The sequence below is a fragment of the Gekko japonicus genome, unplaced genomic scaffold (assembly GCF_001447785.1).
Source record: "Gekko japonicus isolate JY-2015 unplaced genomic scaffold, Gekko_japonicus_V1.1 scaffold6, whole genome shotgun sequence".
Classification (NCBI taxonomy): domain Eukaryota; kingdom Metazoa; phylum Chordata; class Lepidosauria; order Squamata; family Gekkonidae; genus Gekko; species Gekko japonicus.
The window spans coordinates 1186104-1208600 of record NW_015166417.1 but is presented as its reverse complement, the minus strand read 5'-3'; the positions used below and the strand labels follow the sequence as shown (position 1 = coordinate 1208600).

Genomic DNA, 22497 nt, shown 5'->3' with positions numbered 1-22497 from the left:
CTGTAAATGTCATTTATATTGGATGGAATGTGATCCAGCGTGATCAGTTATCATATTCTGCATACTTTATAGATAATATGGTAAATAAAGGAAATATAATAGAAAGTAGTAATCTGTGAGTGACCGTAGCTGTGGGAAATTACTTGGAAGCTGGCTTGTGAAAGGTACAGCCTATTAGAAAATAGAATGCATGGCACGTTACTTGCAGGTGAGAACTTGGGTATATCTAGTTTTTGGGGAACTTTACTATCTAAGGTGAAAATGGTATTGCACACTTGTGTATCTAGAACAGTACCTGTGGACACCACAGTTGTCCACTGATGTGTTTCCTGTAGCCCCTTCCTTCTTCCCAAAAGCAAAGAGCCAGTCCTGGCTTCCTCATTGGAGCAGGAAGTCATTCAGAAGAGCCCAGGATGTCCACAGATAGCTTAACTTTGAAACTTCAAACCTTTTGTGATTGGCCCCAGCATCCATGGCAGCCATTTTGTGGTACGAATTGCCCGTTTGAAAAATTCTGGTACTGTCCACAGGTTCAACAGGGTTAGGTACTCCTTATGTAGGATAGCTTCTCCCCATGCCCCCAGTTATTAAGCCAGTATAAGTCATTGTTGCTTGTGGAACACACTTTCCATTGTATCCTCGCAGTAAACCGGTGAGGTACGTTTGGCTGTGTGACTGGCTCAAGGCCATCCAGCAAGTTTTCATGGCAGAGATCAGTACTTGGTCCACTGCTTTTTAACTTATTCATTAATGATTTGGAGTTGGGAGTAAGCAGTGAAGTGGCTAAATTTGCGGATGATATGAAGTTGTTCAGGGTGGTGAAAACCAGTGAGGATTGTGAGGCACTCCAAAGGGATCTGTCAAGGATGGGCAAGTGGGCGTCAACATGGCAAATGGGGTTCAATGTGGCCAAGTGCAAGGTGATGCACATTGGAGCCAAAAATCCTAAATATAAATACACATTGATGGGGTCTGAACTGGCAGAGACTGATCAAGAGAGAGATCTTGGAGTTGTAGTAGATAACTCACTGAAAATGTCGAGACCGTGTGTGAGTGCAATAAAAAAGGCCAATGCTATGCTGGGGATTATTAGGAAGGGTATTGAAAACAGATCAGCCAATATCATAATGCCCCTATATAAATCAATGGTGCAACCTCATTTGGAATACTGTGTGCGGTTCTGGGAACCACACCTTAAAAAGGATATTATAGCTTTGGAAAAAGTGCAGAAAAGGGCAACTCGAATGATAAAAGGGTTAGAATACTTTCCCTGTGAGGAAAGGTTAAAGCGCTTAGGGCTCTTTAGCTTGGAGAAATGACGACTGAGGGGTGACATGATTGAGGTTTATAAGATTATGCATGGGATAGAGCAGGTAGAGAAAGAGGTACTTTTCTCCCTTTCTCACAATACAAGAACTCGTGGGCACTCCATGAAATTGCTGAGCGGTCGGGTTAGAACGGATAAAAGGAAGTACTTCTTCACCCAAAGAGTGATTAACACTTGGAATTCACTGCCACAGGAAGTGGTGGCGGCTACAAGCATGGACGGCTTCAAAAGGGAATTAGATAAGCATATGGAGCAGAGGTCCATCAGTGGCTATTAGCCACAAGGTATAGATAGGGGCTCTGAGGCAAGTGATGTTCTGTCTTCTTGGTGCTTGGGGAGGGTCAACATTTGGAGGGCTTCTAATGTCCTGGCCCCACTGGTGGACCTCCTGATGGCACCTGGTATTTCTGGCCACTGTGTGACAGAGTGTTGGACTGGATGGGCCTTTGGCCTGATCCAACATTGGCGTCTCTTATGTTCTTAGAGTGGGGATTGAAATCTGGGTCTCCCCAATCCTATTCTGACACTCTAACCATGGCACCCTTTGTTTTTATAGACTCACAAATCCAGAGGCCATAGCCGGGTAGAAAAATGATTATAAGTCACAACTCACAAGTAATCTGACAGCACTTAACACACACACACCTTGCAAGTACTAATACCTGTTCTTGTAAGATATGCTACTCTATAGGTTGGGAAAAGTTCAGGTTTTATACAGCCTATTGCACTAAAGTGGGAGTGTTTATTCTTTGTAGCAAATAAGGTATCTAGAAATTAAAGCTGGGTAATTGTGATACTTGGTTGGGACATAGCTGCTAAAATGTTTACTGGAAGATATGTCTGACAGATGATTTCAATAAGAAATAGTAGTAATCTGCTGTCTCAGGCTTTGTCTTGGATCATTGCTCTCCCCCACCCACCCCTTAAATGTTTTGCTCAGTTACAGATGTCCGGAGGGTTGTGTTTCTTCTCTAGTAAACACTCAAAATTCTAACCTCTGATTGTTTAACAGTCCTCCTCCTGAGGGACTCGTTTTTATCTAGAATAGATTAAAGACAGTGATGGGACTTTGCTTTTTTGTTTGAATTCTTGGCAACTGTTTGTGGGGTTGGGGTGTGTGTTTAAATCAATGGATTTTCTTTCAAGGTTTATTTTTAACTAGCTTGAATTAACAGGCGAACAGCAGATCCTGCATTTTCTGAGCAAAATGGCAGCCAGCAAAAGATCTTGACATCCTTTCCAAAAGTTTCTTGGCTGGCTTTCAACTGTCTAAACAGTATGTTGGCTTGTGTTAGAGAACTTCATACAGTAATGTCTTTAGTTCTCTTGCTGGCTAAAGTCTAATTTTTAATAAGCATTTAGTTTATTTTGCTTTATCACTGCAGGAGCAATGTGACCCTTCTTCGCTCCCCAGTGAGTGTATTGTTAATTTTTTTCCTTTTGATTAACGGGGCAACTTCCTGATAAAATGAATAATCTTTTATCTTCTTCTTCCTCCCCAATTATTTGAAACCGAAATATAAACTTCAGGCAGGCTGATGTTGCCTGTCCTTTCCACTCCCCGTTTTTCCAGGTCAGCACTGGCGCTGTAGCTTGGCACTGAAGACCATTTTGGCAACTTGCCAGATGCCCAAAGGCTACAATTAGTTTTTGTGTATTCTGCACTGGATTTCTCATTATTACATTCCAGCATCTCCTTAAAGCACACCTGTTGATCTTTGTTCTTCCCTACTGACCCTCCTTCCCTTTTGATTCGAATGCCTTTAAAGTTGTAAGCCTGTAGGTGGGTCCTCTGTTTTATTTATAATTTTTGTGTAGTGCCTATTTTAGTCATTTATTTAGCTAGCTAGCCAAACCCCATAATTTGTGTATTTAAGTGTTACAGATATTTCCGGGAGAAAAAGTTGTCTAAAATACTTTATCTGCAAAAAGGTACTGTGGGCTTTCTCCGTATTGTGATTAGCTTCTGGGTGGGACTGTATGGCCTGTGTTTAGTTACAACAGTCCTTCTCTGCAGTCCAGGTGGATGGGAGAATTGGTATTTGCTGAGCTCTGGTGCAAGTTCGCTGGGTATGTGACTCTTCAGATTTCAGCTTCCCATACATTCTGTAGAGTGCTTGCTGATGTGCACTCAGTATTTTATGATTAATAGCAAGCCTTATTTTTATGACTTCTAAAGGTGGCTTGCATGAAAGCTCTCTATTAATGTGGTGTGTGCTACTAGAAAAATACACTTTAAGATATTGGTTCTGTGAACTACAGGGTTTCTTTACATGCCAAGTTTGAGAGCAGAATATCAACATGAAGAATGAACAATCCATTTATTTTTGGAGAAATCTGCTCTGCTTTTCATTTTTGCTCTTCTGCCCACTCCATTCTTCAATATGTTTTGAAGGATGTGCATATATGTAATATGGATATTGAGTAGCTGCAACAGGAAAAATACATTTGATGTAGCACCTTTCTCACTTTTGAACTGGAACCTTTTGGCATATACCTAACATTTCTGATAGTAGAGAGCCAGTGCAGGCATAATTCTGCAAAGCTGCTGCTTGCAAATTTAAACCAGTCTCTGGGAAGTGTGCCTGTCTTCCTTATGTGGTACAGATTTTCTCATTCCATCACTGGGTTTACCCATGATTTAGCATTACAATCTGGGCCAGTGTTAATTATGGCTACCACTTACCAGGTTCTTTCTTAATCATGGTTTGCAAATCAACTTCCAATCCTGGTTTCAAATTTACATTAAGATGGGAAGCCTGACTGATTTTACCTACAGTAATTGTGGTTGTAGATATAATGTGAGCCATGAACAACACTGTCAGCCATGAACAGCACTGTCAGTAGAAAGTCAGAAAAGGGGCAGAGGGCATGCATATTCCCAGCTTTTGGTTTCTGATGTGCTGAAATTGGGGTCTTCTCTAGACCTTAATCGGAATGGAAAGTGTCCCTCAAAACACATTGAAGAAGGGAATGGATGAAGAGCAAAACTCTTATTTGCTGCTGGTGGTTATGTAGGGGAATTGTTTCATGTTGTGCAAATTTCACATTCTAGTTTTTATTTTTCTTTCCAGGCTAGCATTTCCTGTGTGTGTTCTATATTTTCCCCATGCTCTCCTGTGGTAATTACATAGTGAATTGTGTAATATGTGTGAGTTTTGTCGTATAATTGTGTTATAGCTGGTAGTATTTTAACTCTGATATACACTAAATAGGATTTATTTTAGAGGCTATGTGAGTAGGATTCTTCTTCCATGCCAAAATAAGGAAATACGCCACAGATAATTTAAATACCTTTAAAAAGTATTTTAAAACATGTGACTTATGTAATAGTTATGCAGCCTTGAGAATTTAGCTATAACAATTATTTTCACTTACAAATCCAAAACAGTATCACCCTTCATCAATATTCATGAACAGCTTAAGATTCAGGTGGAATGTAATATTTGAAGTTGAAGGAAAAAGACAGTTTTCTGGTAGATGACTTGTTACTAATACCACATGACTAACAAAACATTTGATTGCCCACTGACAGTCACACAGATATCTACAAAAGAAGACATTTGTCCACATGGTACTTTAGCATTCATGCATATGTTACAGTTAATCACCAAAGTAAATGTCTCTCATGTCCCTGGGAACTCACGCTTGGCTATGGCAACACCCTGATGACTTGCTTTGTTTCAACCCAACATTTTGTTGTCATTGTCAGGGGAAAAAAAATGTCTGGGCAGATCCTGTTGTCAAGAAGAGGATTTTCAAGTTCATAAATACCTCATCACATTACCTGTATGTACTTCAAGAGTAATGAAGCTGCCAACTAGCACCAGATTCTGGGCTGTTTCTGCTTCTTTGTTCTCTTAAAGGGCAACCTCACTGACCACTGTGATAAAGGCATATCCTAAATGGTTACCTGTCAGAATTCTGATAGTATGTCTTTCACTGTGTTAGTTTACAAATAACTTGTCATGGTCTCTCCCCCCCCCCCACGTTTTTCTCTCAGTGATGAGCAAACTTGTCTTCAGAGCTGAAGGTTTTAACGTTCAGGGAAAAATTGGAATGTATCATAACTGTTCTCAAGCCTGGCCCCACCCTTCCTGCCTTGTCAGTCTAGCAAGGGAGAGCCAAAAGGTACAAGAAGCCATCAGGAAGGGCCAGTGTTGGATACGGCTGTGGGGAAGCCGATAGCTCCTTTAAGTGCTTTAAGGACTTGGGCTAGGTCCAACAGGAAAACATCCCAGATTCCGTACCCCTCAAAACCACACCAAGCTTGCAGTTATTAATGCTTACTAAACACACTGATATATAGCTATATCATCCTTGTACCTGAAAGCAAAAATCTATTCAGTATTAAATACATAGAGAAGAAATCGCGAGTCTCATTTTTAGTCACACGTTATAGTGTTCCATTAGTCACAAGAAATATTCCATGTAAAAATAATTCACACAACACCTTATCACTTTTCTGTAATATGAACAAATTCAGTGTTTTTTTCTTTTCATTTGTTAAGAAAAAAATACTTTTATGACTAACATAATGAGTTGAACCTATTATAAGCATTGTTGGCATAACTTTAGCTGATTTTGTTCCTAAAAATGGGAGAATAGGAATATCAGTTTGCCTTTTGCATGTTTTCTAGGAGAGGTCTGCAACTGAAGATTAGAAAATATTTAAAGGAACTATGACTCATTTTTGCATGTCCCTTTCCATAAGGTTTTAATTATGTGTAAGATGCTAGTGCTGCCAGATTATGGTATTTTGGGGAACATTATCTTTAAATATGGAAGCTATATTTGATTTCTGTTTCTGCTTTTTATCACTGAATTATTTCATATTTTTTGACTCTCATTGCATCTCAATCAACTTTTTGTTGTTCAGTCGCAAAGTGGAGTCCGACTCTTCGCGACCCCATGGACCAGATCACGCCAGGCCTTCCTGTCTTCCGCCGTCCTCTGAAGTTTGCTCAATTTCATGTCCGTTGCATCGATGACACTGTCTAACCATCTCATCCTTTGCTGTCCCCGTCTTCTTTGACCTTCAATCTTTCCCACAGCAGCAGAACCTGTGCACTGCACGCCCCTCCCCCAACCACACCCAGCCCGCCTGCTCCATGGCCAGGAGAGACTGTAAGGAGAGATGACTACTAGTCCGCTCCGCTTTGGAAATCCAAAGGTGGCCACTGGCCACAGGCTAAAAAAGGATTGTTACCATTGACCAACCCCCCACTCTCAACAATTTGCCCAAAACCTCCTGCATTGCTGGGAACGGGGCGGGGAGACCCACAAGCCAGCCGCTGTGTGGCTCGGGATGTTTTTGCCTGCCTGCCCCTGCCCGGTGGGGGTGGAGCTATCTTACTTCCTTGCTGCCACCTTCCTAGAGGTAGCATACGTGGGACCCCTCTGGATGATTCCCCAACCTGGGAATCATCCTATCTCAATCTTTGGGCACCACCTGGAGAGTTGGCAGCCACTCTAATTTGGGGGCATCTGGGTTCCTCTGGCCTCCCTTTGCCTCTCTTCAGGTGCGCTGAGTGGGGATTCGCACGCACACCCCTAGTGATTGCTCACGTCACTTGCACAGGCCCTGCCTGCCCCCCCCTTCATTTATACTGCAGAAATCCTCAGGTTTGGACTGAGTCCAGTAAGTTGGGTGACTGGCACAGAGGTTGTTGGGGGGAAGTTGAGATTGCTCTGGTTCTGCAGCTGGGCATGGCTGCCATTAGCAAACATGCTCCCCTATGTAGGCCGCTGCCACTGCAGAGGGGAGAGATTGTTTTGCTTTTGGGGTTTTTTGGGCACTGGCACATTGGCACACTTGTGGTGGACTGGTTCTGCTGCTGGGCCTGGCTGGCTGGCATTGGCATTGGCGATGCACATACATGCTCCCTCAGCCTGTGTGCTGCCGCTCCAGTGCAGTCTGGAGAGATTCTCTGGTTTGACCTAGTTCTGGTTTTGGGGCACTGACTGGCATGGCAACCTGGCTGGCCTGGCACAGGTGGCAGATTGCTCTTGTTCTTCTGTTGCAATGCTGGGGCCTGGCTGGCATGCACTTGCTTGCTCCCTCAGTCTGTGGGCTGCTGCTGCTGTCTGCAGAAATTCTCTGGTTTGCACCAAGTTGGTCTGGGCACTGATTGGTTGCACCTTGGCACAGGTTGTGGGGGGGGCAGATTGCTCTGGTCCTGCTGCTGGGCCTGTCTGGCTGGCATTGGCAATGGACAGACATGCTACCTCAGTGCTGCTGCTGTAGAGAGATTCTTTGGTTTGAGCCAAGTTGTGTTGGTTTTGGGGTTTTGGGCACCCAGTTTGGCGGCACAGGTTGTGGGGGGGCACTTGTATGGTTCTTCTCTGCTGCAGTGTGGCTGGGGCTGGCTGGTCTGGCAAAAGTTTGCAAACATGCTGTCCAAAACAGTTTGCCCCCATCCCTCCATTGTTCTCTATGGTGGGAAAAAAATTACTTTTTTTCCCACCATAGAGAACAATGGGATGGGGGCAACCTGTTTGGGGGCCCATAGAATTGGACCCCCTGGTCCAATCTTCATGAAACTTGGTGGGTATGTAGGGGAGAGGTTCTAGTAACCACCCTCCAAGTTTGGAGCTTACCCACTCCAAGGTCCATAGGATACAATGTTGCCGAATTGCCGCCGAATTTCGGCGGCAAACCGCTAATAAACTGCAGCAAGCTGATCTGGGGGCAACCTGTTTGGGGGCCCATAAAATTGTACCCCCTGGTCCAATCGTCTTGAAACTTGGTGGGTATGTTGGGGAGAGGTTCCAGTAAGCACGCTCCAAGTTTGGAGCCTCTACCCCAAACCCCCTCCCCCCCAGCCCCCCGCAAAGTTCCAAGAGGATTTTTGCCATTGACTTCAATGGCCCCATTGGTTATAATGGACCCGAATTTTTCGGGAATTTTTTTCGGGATTCGGACAAGCTCATAAATTGCTAATTCGGGATCCCAAAAGCCGAAAAAAGCCGAAAATCGTTATTTTCGGCTTTTTTTTCGGTTCGGGATCCCGAAATGCACATCCCTACTCCTGTGCGCTCCTACAGGAAATGACTCCTGGTCAGAACTATGGCTTGCCCAAGGTCATCCAGCAGCTGCAAGTGGAGGAGTGGGGAATCAAACCCGGTAATCAAACTTTACATGAGAATAAAAAATGACAGTTGTAATGTTTTTGCTCTTTCCTGTGTGACACCTTCATGCATAACCTCTGTAAAGGCACCTCTCTGTGGTAACGTGTGTTATGCTGCCTCCTTGCCTTCCTTTATTTTCAGTGCCAAAAAGGTTCTCACCTTAGAATTCTTAGTTGGACCCAAAGAAAAAGATGGCTTAGTTGTATCTGGTAGAACAACAGAATGGTCAGCACGTGGGGGTGACTCTGAGGGGGATCTTTTCTTCTGAAACGAACAGTTGTTTTTCTTAAATATTAATATATAGAAATTTCACATTACCCTTTTTAACCCATTTTGAAGCCGTTTTTGAGCCGTCGTGGAGTAAACCAGTATAGGGCTGCCATTTCACACATGGCTTTCCCCTTCTGGTAAAGAGCTGGATCGGAAGCGGTTTGCCATTTCAGACTGCACCACTTTTTCCCACTTTTTCCCTGCCGTTTTTCGCCCGCACGGGTGATTTCTGCCTTTTTTAAAAAAACATTTGTTTTAGAGCGCTATGGCGCCATAGCAGTATAACACAACACTCCAGGGCATTCCAGTGGGGTTGCTATAACGCTGTTGCATTATAGCATTATACCGCTATAAAGTGGAAGTTCAAAAAAAACCCTGGAGACGGCTCGCACGGGCGAAAAATGGCGGGAAAAAGCACATCGGAACTGGGAGAGGAAACTGAAGACTACTTGAAAGCGGTTGACAGGTAAAACGCTTCAGCCCCGTTTCCTAAATGGGACAGAAGCGTTTGTGTGTGAAATTACAAATAGATTCCGGTAGGGAACCAGTTCTAGAATTTCTCACTGTTTATATAAATGTAACAGCATAATGATTTCTGTATGGCTAATAAGAGTAATGGTTCTCACTTGCCACTTAAACCAATAACTTCTACAACCACACAAAAATGGAAATACAGTGAATACAGTTGTGCAAACAAATAATGAAAATATTCTGTCATGCTGTACAAATCACACTTGAGACTACTGTCTTCTTATACAGTTCTACTTACAACTATAAATGATAACACACATAACAAATGGTTTTGCCACCATGCATAAATGGCATCTTCACCAGTTGAATAGTGACCTAATATTTCTTGAAAGTACAAGTCTCTCTTCAGAATGATGTGGTCGCCAACTCACGGTGCAGAGAAGAGTTTCCAAAAGAAAATACACAGTAGATGGCATGAGCTCAAAACTAGCTGTATCGTGAACCAAAGGAGCAGTGATGGCACCCCTAGGTTGCCTGATTCCTAGCTATTTGGAACATATCTGTAGACTTTATGTCATTTTGAATCTTGCCAGAGCTGGGTTGAGCACCATCACTAAGAAAAGCGGCCTGATGAAGCCCCAAGAAACGGCAAAGTGACCTAGGTTAGCTGTCACTGCTCCTTTGGTTCGTGCTACAGCTAGTTTTGAGCCCATGCCATCCACTCACTGCTGTTTTCTTTTGGAAACTCTTCTCTGCACCATGAGTCGGTGACCACATCATTCTGAAGAGAGACTTGTACTTTAAGGGCAGAGAGACTTGTACTTTCAAGGACTATTAGGTCAGTATTCAACTGGTGAAGATGTAATTTATGCATGGTGGCAAAACCATTTGTTATATGTATCATTTATGGTTGTAAGTAGAACTGTATAGGAAAACAGTAGTCTCAAGTGTGATTTGTACAGCGTGACAGAGTATTCTGGTTATTTGTTCGAATAACTTCTACGAAGCTCAGCTTCCCAACTTGCCACCCAGGCTAATAACTTCCACACAGAAAACAGATTTCTCTCACAGTATTTTGCTCTTCATTCTGCTCTCTTCACATACATACCTCGCTTAGCACTAACTCTCACACAAAGCCTTTCTCTGAACAAAACAGTCATCCCTGCCCCCTAAGGTACAGCTACCATCCAATCATTGCATTTCACTCCCCCATCCAGCCCTTCTCTTTCTTACTCAACAGGCCTACATTTTACAACCCAGCAACGTACATATGAAACTCCACTTTAAAACATAGAAGTAAAACATATAGTATTTACATGGCAAAACACCACAACAGTCTTCAGTCATGAATTAGGGTATTGTTGGTGTGTGTGTGTAGGGTAGAAGAAGAACAGGTTCAGTATGATCATTAAGTTTATAGCCTTGAATAGGAATCCTTTTCCAGGAGTGCTTGCCTTGTAGTTTCGTTGCAGCTGTGCAAAACCGAGCGTGACTAAATGGTCTCTTGAAATGAAGCACCTTTGCTTGGGAAAGAAGCAACCATGAATGGCAGGAGCCAGTATTGTGTGCCGGTTAGAGTGCTAGACTAGGATCTGGGAGAGACCAGCTCAGATCCTAACTCTGCCATGGAAACTTGTTGGGTGACCTTGGGCCAGTCTCTTTCTCCCTCCCTAATCTACCTCAAAGTGTTATGAGGATAAAATGGAGGTGGTGGGGAGATGGATGCTGTAAATTGCTTAGATTCCCCATTGGGGAGAAGAGTAGGGCATATTCAAATATACCATATCTCTGTGCAGGGAAAAAGCTGACACACTCACTTAGGAAGCATAGGGCAAGTGTTGTGTATAGTACATAGCTCATGGAACTGTAGCACATTGTGTTCCTGTTCTGTGTACCCATGGCAAAGTCAACATTCTTTTCTCATTTCCAAAGGGTAGAAATGTCACACATGAAATGGCACTGAGATAGATCCATCCTATTTGCAGTCTTCCAGAATAAAGCTAACAGAACAATTACCCGTGGATCCCACCAGGAACTGTCCTGCCCCCCCTCTTTCAACTATAGAGGGCAGCTATATAGTATGAACACATAGGTTGTGATTTCCTGTTGCCTAGTGATACTACTGATCCCTCAATCTTTGGGGTGTCTGTTGTTAATATTTAACAATGTAAACAAACATTTATTAAATATATAGTGTCCTGGAAGCTCGGAGCAACTCACATAGGGTTCTCAAAGTTGCCGGTGGTTGAGGATTGGATTGGTCTCCCCTGCTCTGTCATGCTTTGTTATGTTCCATGCCATCTTGTTTCGTCTCTTTGTCCACTCATTTGCCTGTACACGTAGAGCCTGTGAGAGTGGATGTATTACTGACTGCTGTCTTATTGTTTAATTGTCAATTGATGTATATAGTGTTTAGAGATTATATTTAGATGACTAGTTGTCATCGTTGTATCTACATTGTTGTAACCCACCGTGAGCCTTGCTGTGCAGGGGAGGGTGGGCTAGAAATCAAATCAAATCAGATCAATAAATAAGTATATATAGCAAGCGTTAAAACCATTTTTAATTAAAAAATGGCCACATGTGCTATGAGAACCTGCTTGGCATCCTGCCAATATTAATGTATCAGTATAGTGCACCTTGCATTCATTTTAATAGCAATACTCACACATTTTGTAAGGTGGGCCATATTCCTTATGTTGGAGTTGCAGGATTGATTGAAAACCCAGAGGCTTACCTGGGGTGATCTGGTATTTGAACTGACCACTTTAAAGTTGTCATAGCATGCCTGTAGGTTTACCAGCTCTAATTTATGTTCTGTGCAGACATACAAGAAAGTCTGTTAATGTTGAGAGCTGTGTATGTGTGTGGATAAGTAGCCATATTTGCTATTTTGACGGCATGGGAAATACTGGAGTAGGAAAACCACAAAGAATAAAGGTGTGGAGGGCACATTTCTATATGTCTTTCATTGTGGATCCAGAATTTAGGGTATTTTAGTGCCTGGTATGTTCTCTTTAAATGTGGTTATGAGAATGGAGGTTATAAGTTGGGGATGTGGGGACAGTGGTCAGCTTGCTTGCCCTTGAGCCATAAGCATTTTTAAATAATTTCTGTAAAGTCATTAAACTGTGATGTGGAAACATGGCACTTGTTAGTGGAAGGATTGGGTCCACTCTGCCAGGGCATCAAGAAGGACAAGGTTTCCTTTAGCCATGAAAAAGGCTATGTGGGGGATCATGATACATCCATGGGCAAGAATGGCATGGGGCAGGGCTTATAGTAAGACTGAAGATTGAATGAGAGTGAGTGAAAAAGCCAGCTGGATCTATCTTGAAGTAAGCAAATTTGTTTGAAGTTAGTATGTTGCTCCCTGTCTTGATAAGGCTGGTTCTTTCTCCCTCTCCCCCCATGTTACATGACAATTTAGGCAGCATAGTAGTCCAAATATCATGATACTGATTTAGCTCAACTGTTATTGTTCCGTTTCTGTTCCCCCTCATGTGGTTTACATGAAGACATGTCTGTCAAGCTTGTATTTTTATCCTGTCCTCCCTTGAACAAACTGAATGTGGCTTATGTGGGTCTCTGCTCCCATTTGGTCCTCACAGTAACTCTGTGAGGTAGGGTAGGCTGTGGCAGACTGATCACCCAATCAGATTCATGGTTATGTGGGGATCTGGACCCAAGTTTCCCCATTCCTAGTCCAACACTCTTGTTTCTGTGCCACACTGACTTTGTGTATGTGGGAAGGGAGAGCTTTTCATGTGGAGCAGCGTTGTGGAGTAATTGGTAAGCAAGTTGTACCTCCCATCTTGTGCTTCAGTCCTCTAAAATTGACAGAATGTTTTGTCACGGACTACGGCACATGGGTCGAAGTAGTGAGGCTAGGCCCAACTAGTCTTTTCAAAAAAAATAATTTAAACTTGAACATAAATGAACCTTTTTTTTAATCAAACACATTAATTCAAACCATGATGATATAAAAGAAAAAAATCACAGCCAATTCAGATTATTCTATTACAGACAATTAGATAGCCTTGATCTAGTAATATTAAAGAGATCTTGACAGCTTTCATAACTTTGGTGGTGGTTGTACTTAGGTCGCTGCTAAGCAAACTGGTGTAATTATGGAACTGTTTTTGAGCAGTATTGTTTCTAACCAGACATAGGCTTTCCCCTTTGCTTTATGAAACCGTTGGATTGCATACATCTCAGCAGGGCTTTTTTTTTGTACTCATCCTGATGAGGGAGAAAGAAAGCTTCCACTTCAGCCATTTACTTCTGAATCTAAATATTGTAAGCTTTTGTAAGCTGCTGTTCACTTTTTTCACCACAGCATGAGTGGTTTAAAGTCAAAGAATTTCAATTTGCAGACATGTTTTCTCCTATTGATTTTTAAACAGTTTTAATGCACTTTGTATTCGTAAACTTGCAGAATCTAGCATGATGATGACTTTCAAAGGCATTTAAAAAGTTTGTCTAAGAAATACTTGTAAATAGAGTTCTGAGTTGTTTGGGCTTGCTGACTGAACTGAGATTTAAAACACGTGGCAATTGACACACAAGTGACCGACGAAAACTCTTGTTACCTAACTCTAGGAACTGTGTTGGTTGAGTAGTTCAGATTGACTTTTAAAGCAAAGATTCGTTTTTTCTTTCTTTCTTTAGGTCTACAATGATAAATGGACTTATTCTTCCTGTACTGATTATGGTGTTTTTCCCTTCACCCAACATGGGAGGTAAGCATTTACATTATAGAAAACTGGCCTGGTAATTCAGTGGCGTCCTTCAAGGAAAACATTGAATGTGCATCAGTCATGACAGCGGGAGAGGGAGAGCTATAAAAACTTGAGACACATTCTCTTATTTGCAAGTGTGGAACAACAGAGAAGTTGCACTTTGGGGAGGCAGAAGTAGGTGAACAGAGTGTAACAGAGCATGAAAAATGAAACAGATAGCAAGGAACTTGGGTCAACATTATCTTCATGTGGGATAGGGAAGCATGATAAGATACTCCTATGAATCTCTGTTACCAGCCAAGTGAAAGCTTCTGCTTCCTTTTTTCACACATGCATGTTTGCTGCCTTGTATATATGGTGATAAGACTGTATAATTGGATAGGGAAAGCAACAGTAGATTCCCGCTTCTGTCATGACTCAACCTGTGGGGGGGGGGGCACTGGGTTATGTCTGAAGTTAGAATCATAGAGTTGGAAGGTATCTCCAGAGTCCTATGCAATGCGGGAAATTCACAGACACCTCCCCCCACACACACCCAGTGACCCCCACTCCATGCCCGGAAGATGACAGATTTCTCCAGGATCACTGGCCAAACTGTACTGGAGAAAAATTGCTGCCTGAGCCCTGACCCCAAAGTGGCAATCAGCATTTCCTTGGGTGTGTAAGAAAGAGCCACGAGAACTAAGCACTGATGCAACCCTGCCTGCCCTCCTTCTCATGATCTGCCTAAGTCCACAAAATAAGCATTGCTGTCAGATGGCCATCTAGCCTCTGTTTAAAAATCCCTAAAGAAGGAGAGCCCACCACCTCCGAAGGAAGCCTGTTCCACTGAGGAACTGCTCTGTCAGGAAGTTCTTCCTAACGTTTAGCCGATAACTCTTCTGATTTCATTTCAACTCGTTGGTTCTGGTCTGACATTCTGGGGCAACAGAAAATAACTCCACACCATCCCCTATATGACAGCCCTTCAAGTACTTGAAAATGGTTATATCACCTCTCAGTCGTCTCCTCTCCAGGCTAAACGTACTGAGCTCCTCCAGCCTTTCCTCATAGGACTTGGTGGACATTATTTCTGCCTCGCTCTTCACCACTGCAAGTCATCCTGCCTCATGTCTTTGTTTGCCTCTCCCGCTGTAGCTTCACTTGTCCTAACCAAATAGTCACAGTTAAGCTAGAGGCAGTTGCCTGGCTAAAAGCAAATGGATGGCAACAGAACGTATGAAATGTAGAGTGGAATATTCTGTAACATTTCATTAGTCCCTGTAATAAACAGGATTTTTGTAGCACCTCTAAAGATCTATGTTATTTTAGCATAAGCTTCTAGAATGTTCTACAATAGCATATTTTTAGTCCTTAAAGTGCTACAAGGGTCCTGTTTGTTTTTGCTGCAACAGATTAACATGGCTGCTCCTCTGGAATTAGTTCCTGTAAAGCTTGTCTGAGGCATCTCTGGCTGCAAGTCATTGTGGTGTTTTAGTTTTAATAATGAAGGAATGAGTGCACTAATGCAAAATTCAAAGGGGGGGTAGATAGGATGTGAGAATGAAAGCTTTGGTAGTTGATGATGCAGCTGTTGGTGGGGGGGGCTGTTATCACCAATATAGAGTATCTTTCTGGAGGGGGCATAATTTCTTTGGCCACATCCATGTACATCTTTGAACATACAATCCATGTACAGTATATACGTGATTTTTTAAATATGCGCACGTGTTGACTGTTTTATGTTTACATTCAATGCATGTACAGTTGAATGCACAATTTAATTTCCATGTTGTCCCAGGTACTGATCCCCCAGTTTTATTTTTGATGCAAATGCCTCTTGGCTCTTCTCTTACAAAAAGCTGTACTCATGTGCATGCAAAATGTATGTATGATCACTGTAGTATGTTACAGTGCTTATCCTTTCCTTTTTTGGTTGTCTGTATACACAAACATAGCTGCATCACAGAATTTACCTGCTGATGCAGGAGAAAGAAAATGTCATGGATAGTTCCATTTTTAGTCTGAACCAAATGCCAACTAAACTTTTGGGGGTTTGTTCTGGATATCTTAAGCTTCAGAATGGCTCTATGAGGTGGAGATATAGATCTCCCTCTCCCTTTCTCCTTGTTTTTCTCCCCAGTGGGGACCAAAGCGGCTAGCAATACAAGGAAAGAAAACAGGAAAGGGAAGGAAAGTCTTCTGAGTAAGGATGTACACTTGAAAAAAAATGACAATTTTCAGATTCACATTTCAGGAATGAGTTCCATACCAGTGTTCCATTTTAGGATTTCAGGGTGTTTTTGTTTTGTTTTTATAATTCTGATTTTTTTTGTGTGTGTGACCATTGGGTGAAGAGGTCCAGTTCTATGTGCCTCTGGACAAGGTGCCCCCAGACACTCTACTTTTCTCCACTGTTTCTTATGATGAAGCCAGTAGCCAAACATACAATAGCAACCACTGTCCAAGAGCTTCAATATGGAAACAAAATCAACAAGCCTAACAGAACCAATATCAAACTAGAGAATCCCAGCAGAACTACTGATAGTGTGGTAAGTCCAGCACAACCAGTGTTAAGCCAGAGAATCCAAGTCAAACCAGTTTAAGCAAGGGACATATGATAAGCCTAACAGAACCAGTGTCAAGCCAGATAATCTAACTTTAGACCTCAAAGCACAGACCCTTTAAGACTGAAAAACTTTTAGGAACAGTGAAAATGCAAAACGTTAAAAACTCTTAAGCTGAGAGAAGAGAACCAGACAAAAGCACACATGCCTTCTAAACCCTGTTAAAGTGCAAAACAAAACAAAGGAAACTGATTTTTTAAAAGAACCAAAAAGAAAACAAAGGTTCTTTCCCCCCAACTACAACCCCTGCCCCAGCAAAAAAACCCCCAAAAACACACACACAGGAAAACTTGAAATAATATTTTAAATAATATCTAAAACAAAGTCCACTGTGGGCAAAACCATCCTGAAGATGTCTAGGCACAAAACAAGAAAAAGGTCTTTGAAGACAGGTAGCAGCATGCAGTAGAAATCTGAGGCGCAGACCAGAGCAGCAGCAAGAAACCACCAGGATCAATGCTCCCTCTAAGCTGTGGAGTCTTGTGAGCAGAAATTCTATTTAGTGAGCTACTAGCATTAAAGTTGTGAGCGAGCGATTTGGCTACTGCATAAATCAGTTTGCTTTGGAGCCATCGTTCCTGAGCTAAGACAAAAATGCGTGAGCCGGAGGCTAAAATACTGTGAGCTAGCTCACACTAACTCAGCTTAGAGGGAATACTGACCAGGACTCCAAAAAATCTCACCATGAAATTGAATCAAGCTTCAGGGCAAGCATGCTTTTTCTCCTCTTTGCCCATGCTCAGAGAGCCATGGAGGACTGTAAGAGAATCATCATGATTTAATGCTCCCCCTAACATCTGATCCCATTGTCTGGGAGAGCTGCCTGCCTGCCTCCCCCTCTCTCCTGTGGTCTGGAGCTGCATATCCACAAATATTTTGGGAGTATATATTCCAACCAGATTTCTCCTGAATGCACCTCCCTACTTTTGGGAGCCAGTCAGGTAGTCTCTTTCTGAGGATATTTTGCCCAGCTCACGTTTGGGAGCCTTAGTCTAAGAGCTAGAGGACAAGAGCCTTTTGGCTCACACTCAAGGGCTTGATTGCTCTGGGTATGGCCAGGCTTTAAGTACCAATATGTAGAGAGAATAAACTCCTCAAGGTGGCGTTCAGCTGTTGCTAAGTAGCAGGATCGTCAATGGGGGCATATAGTAATTAGTAATAAAGGCCTGGGTGGGAGGGGCCATGGCTCAGTGGCAGAGCATCTGCTTGGCATGCTGAAGGACCCAGGTTCAGTGCCTGGCATCTCCAGTTAAAAAGTGATCAAGTTGTAAGTGATGTGGAAGTTCTGAGTAGACAGTACTGACCCTGATGGACTGATATCCTGATTCAGTATAAGGCAGTTGCATGTGTTCGTGTGTTTACAGAACATTGCTGATACTATGGCCAGATATATGGATTGGTCAGCAATTATGACTGGGAAAGATGCTTTGCTAAAGTGATGCTGCTGGGAAAGACAGTCTGTGTTTTGTTGCGGTAACTAGTGTATAGGAAAGGCGGTTATCTGCCCTTCTCAACCCTGGAAAAGCAGGAGTCTCTCCCTCTCTGCACCTTGATCAGGGCAGAGTTGTGATGAAGCAAATGTATGCTTTTAAAATACTTTTTCTTGCTCCTAGTAGGTATGGAACTGTAAATAATGAACTCTTATTTCCATTTTCTTTCCTACTCGTCTTGGGCTAGAAATGAATGTTTTTTTTCTACCCAGTTTTTCATGGGGGTTCCCTGGGAACTAGATGATGTTGGGGTTAATATGTGTGTGTGTGCATGCTCTGAAGTCACAGTAAATAGGATTTGTTAAATTGGTGGCATTCTGTTGGTAGAAGTTGTGCTTTTTGTTCATGGCACTCCAAAGTATTGCTTCATGCAGTACAACTATGGCCGTGTTTAGATGGCACAGCAAACCAAAAATAGGCACAAACCAAGCTGTTGCTAGGCTCTTGTCCTCCCCACCCTCTTGTCTACTGGTTGCAATTAACAGCTGTAGGGTTTGGGAAGCATTCAATCAAACCCCAGTTTGCTATGATGACTGAATGCAGGTACCTGGAAAAACAGGAGTTTGTTTTCTCCTCAAAAACCAGGATTATACTCTGAGATTAACCCGTGGCTTAAAATCCTGGTTTCAGGGCAGGAAAGGGGCTCCAGTTTGGCCAGGTTTTCACAGTTGGGTGTCATGAAAAAAATGGGAGTTTGAAAGCTTTTCAAAGCAGGACACTTTGTGTTCCTCATGGCACACAGTAGTGTGAGGGTGTGTTTATCCTTGTCATGAGTAACCAGGTTGTTATGATGTCTGAATGAGGCTGAAGCATCTTTGTAAACTGAACACTGAAGACTTTGGCCATTCTTCACATGTAATCAAAGCAGAAGGAAAGGTGTTCTCAGAAATTCTCTTCCTTTTTTTTCAATCCTGAGCTTTTGTTCCATTTTTACAGCTTTCCCAGAGTTGAACTACTTAGATGTAGAATATGTGGTTTTATCCCCTTGCTCAGCATGAACACTTTAATTTCTAAGTATTCTCTAAAACAAAACGCTGCAGTGCGTAGCTTGGTTATCCTAAAGGGTAAAGCTGCTTTGAGTGGGGCAAGACAGTTAGTGAATATGAAGAGGAGAATATTCTCCATGCTGACCAGTATATCTTGCTGTATCACCAGAAGCTCCAGCAAATTAAATGTAAACCAGCAGTTGAGGAGATTATAACTGTAGCTTCTTGTGTGCTGTTGTGATAAGTTCCCTGAAACAGAATCATTTTGGGGAGAAGATGAGGTCATCCCGCCCAAATGTGCCTGTTGAGCTGTATAAATAGATCATTGACACAAACATCACTTTTTTTCCAGCTAGTAAGCTGAGGGGAAATGCGTACCTAAAAATGTAATCATGAGGGCTTTGTTTGGTTAGTGGGAAAGTATATGGAAAATGTGGTGTAGCATGAGCTTAACTGCCCCCCCCCCCCCGGGCTTTTCCCCCCCCCCCCCCCCCAGTTAGACGTTAATAACAAGCTTTAACTGCAGGTCTGGTTTATTCAGAGGTGGTCATAAGCGAAAGTCTTTGATTGGCCCCTCCTGTTTCAGTTTTCATAAACCAGGAAAGTTTAATGCGACCTATTATACCATCTTCTCATCTGCATAGCTTCCTGCCACTTGCGATGTGTTACTTGACGTCAGTAAACTACAGCTCTCTTTTCATGGATTTTTAAAAAAACATCTTGGCCCAGATCTTGGTGATCTGTGGCAAGAAACAGCTTTTTGTTAGTAGAGAGGGAAACTTGCAGAGGAGAGAAGCTCTACAGTGTGTAAAAATGAAAGTCGTCTGCAGATTATGGAGTGTGAGGGCTTTTGAGTATGGGGTGTAGCTGCTAGTAGAGACATAATCTCCGCTCTGTCTCAAATACAGAATTATATATCTTCATTTGGCTGCTGAAGCAGAAGGTGGCCATGGTTTCACTGTTGTAACCAGTAAGCTTGAGGTCAAACTACAGGACAATGCAAGTGTCATGATTGTAGTTCCAAATGTTTTTTTCTCTAAGTAACAGCTCTGTAGGGTCCCAGTTCACATGTGTACTGTGAGGCAGGAACCCTTATCTTCACATTAATTGTTTCCCCAGCCTCAAATTTCCCTGTGTTGTTGTTTACTTCAGTGGGATAAGCACTCTGTATGTAGCCTTACTTCCCTTCCCCCAGTGTGGCAAACAATGCTCTGTAGGGTTTCAGAAAAATCACATGAGGATGAAGGGTTTACTTGACCCCATGGGCCAGATCTGAACTGGGATCCTGCAGAGCTACTATTTAGAAAAATAACAATTCAGAGATGATCACAAAACTCCTTGTGTCATATGTACCGTGTTTCCACGAAAATAAGACACTGTCTTATATTTATTTTTTCTCAAGAAGACACACTAGGGCTTATACCACAATTGCATAGAAATCCTGGTAGGGCTTATTTTTGGGGTAGGTCTTATTTTCGGGAAAACAGGGTAGCTTAATTCTCAGGTAGCTCCGAATCTCTCCTTTACTTGGAGTTGGTTCTGATCTTCTCCTGTGACTGTCTCATCTCACAGTGTGCTTGAAAATTGCTTGTTTGGGAATTTCCCTATGCCAGCTGCCCTTCTCTTTCATTACTTTTTCACTGGCAGGCATAATTTGATCAGTGACTTCCTCCTCCATGTGTGTTCTGTGGTGATCCATCACCGTGTTGACTCAACTAACTTATCTCTGACTAAACTCCGAGTTGACTGGGAACCAGTGGAGCTGAGAGTTCCCTCTACAATTTTTTTTCATCTTCCCTTAAGGCCTTAAGAAGGTTTCACACCTATATACTGTGCGCTAGTTATTGTACCTGTGCAGCTGGTTTAGAGGACAGGAAAGTGTAGAGAGGAATTTTCTGCGTATGTGTCATGCTTCTGTTCAGAGACTTCTGAAATCGGAGTCTCTTCCTGTGATGTTGCAAAACCACTCTGTTTTAGGTGGCCAGCAATTAATTGGGTGGGATTTTTTTTAAAGTCCTCATATTCATTTTCTTATTTGTACATGTTAAATTACAAAATGTTTTGAGGATGGGCCCAAATAGACAATCTACAATATCACTTCATGTAATAATTGCTGCTTTTGTCATAGAAACATAGGCTCTCCTTTAGCCTTGATTTTAAGGTTTTGGTTCCAGCTTCCCATTCTTCTACTGCTCCAAGGCAAAACTCACAGTTGCGTTCTGTTTTGGAACTCCTTGCTGAATGGGAATCTATATTTACCATTTGCAGCGTCACCATTTCTGTAGTAGGGAGCTTTGTCTCTCAAAAGCTGATACACTGAAATCTTGTTGGTCTCTAAGGTGAATTTAACTATTTTTTGTAATATAAAAGATAAAGACTGTGGCATTTTGGGAAGACATCAAAGCATCTCATGATCAAAGTAGTTTCTCCTGCATGCACATGTCACACTTGAACTTGGTTACCTCACAACCAATGTTCCCTCTAAGCTGTGGAGTCTTGTGAGCAAAAATTCTACTTGGTGAGCTACTGGTATTAAAGTTGTGAGCAAGCAATTTGGGTACTGCATAGATTAGTTTGCTCTGGAACCATCCCTTCCTGAGCAAAGACAAGAATGTGTGAGCCAGAGGCTAAAAAACGATGAGCTAGCTCACGCTCCCCCTCATGGATCACTGCCTTGTTGTGGCGAGGGGGCTTGCGTGGTTCGATGAGGCTGTGGGCTATGCCGTGGAGGGCCACCCAGGACGGACAGGCCACAGCAGAGAACTCAGACCAAGTGTGATCCACTGGAGAAGGAAATGGCAACCCACTCCAGTATCTTTGCCAAGAAAACCCCATGGACAGTAACAAAAGGCTAAAAGTTATGGCGCTGGAAGATGAGCCCCTCAGGTCGAAAGGTATCCAATATGCTACTGGGGAAGAGCAGAGGGCAAGTACAAGTAACTGCAGAAAGACGTGGTCAAAAATGAGATGGCAAGAATGAGCATTGAAATCTTGGAAATCAGTGAACTAAAGTGGACAGGAGTGGGCGAATTTAACTCAGAAGACTATTATATCTACTACTGTGGACAGGAATCCCGTAGAAAAAATGGTGTGGCCTTTATAGTCAACAAAAGAGTGAGAAAGGCAGTATTGGGATACAATCTCAAAAATGACAGAATGATTTCGGTCTGATTTTAAGGCAAACCATTCAACATCACAGTAATCCAAGTCTATGCCCCAACCACTGATGCAGAAGAGGCTGAAGTGGACCGGTTCTATGAAGACCTACAACACCTTTTAGAACTAACACCAAAAAATGATGTCCTCATCATCATAGGGGACTGGAATGCTAAAGTAGGAAGTCAAAAGGTAACTGGAATAACAGACAAGTTTGGCCTTGGAAAGCAAAATGAAGCAGGGCAAAGGTTAACAGAGTTTTGTCAAGAGAACACACTGGTCATAGCGAACACCCTTTTCCAACAACCTAAGAGACGA

At 42.6% G+C, this 22497-nt stretch overlaps 1 protein-coding gene across 1 annotated transcript in view; it reads left to right on the top strand.

Annotated features, from left to right (window-relative positions):
* Positions 1 to 22497, top strand: part of ACVR1 (activin A receptor type I) — a 109210-nt gene that overhangs the window by 35578 nt on the left and 51135 nt on the right. Inside the window, exon 2 of the mRNA XM_015411569.1 lies at positions 13871 to 13941. Coding sequence (XP_015267055.1) covers positions 13871 to 13941 — 71 coding nt within the window. The remainder of the gene's footprint in view (positions 1 to 13870; positions 13942 to 22497) is intronic.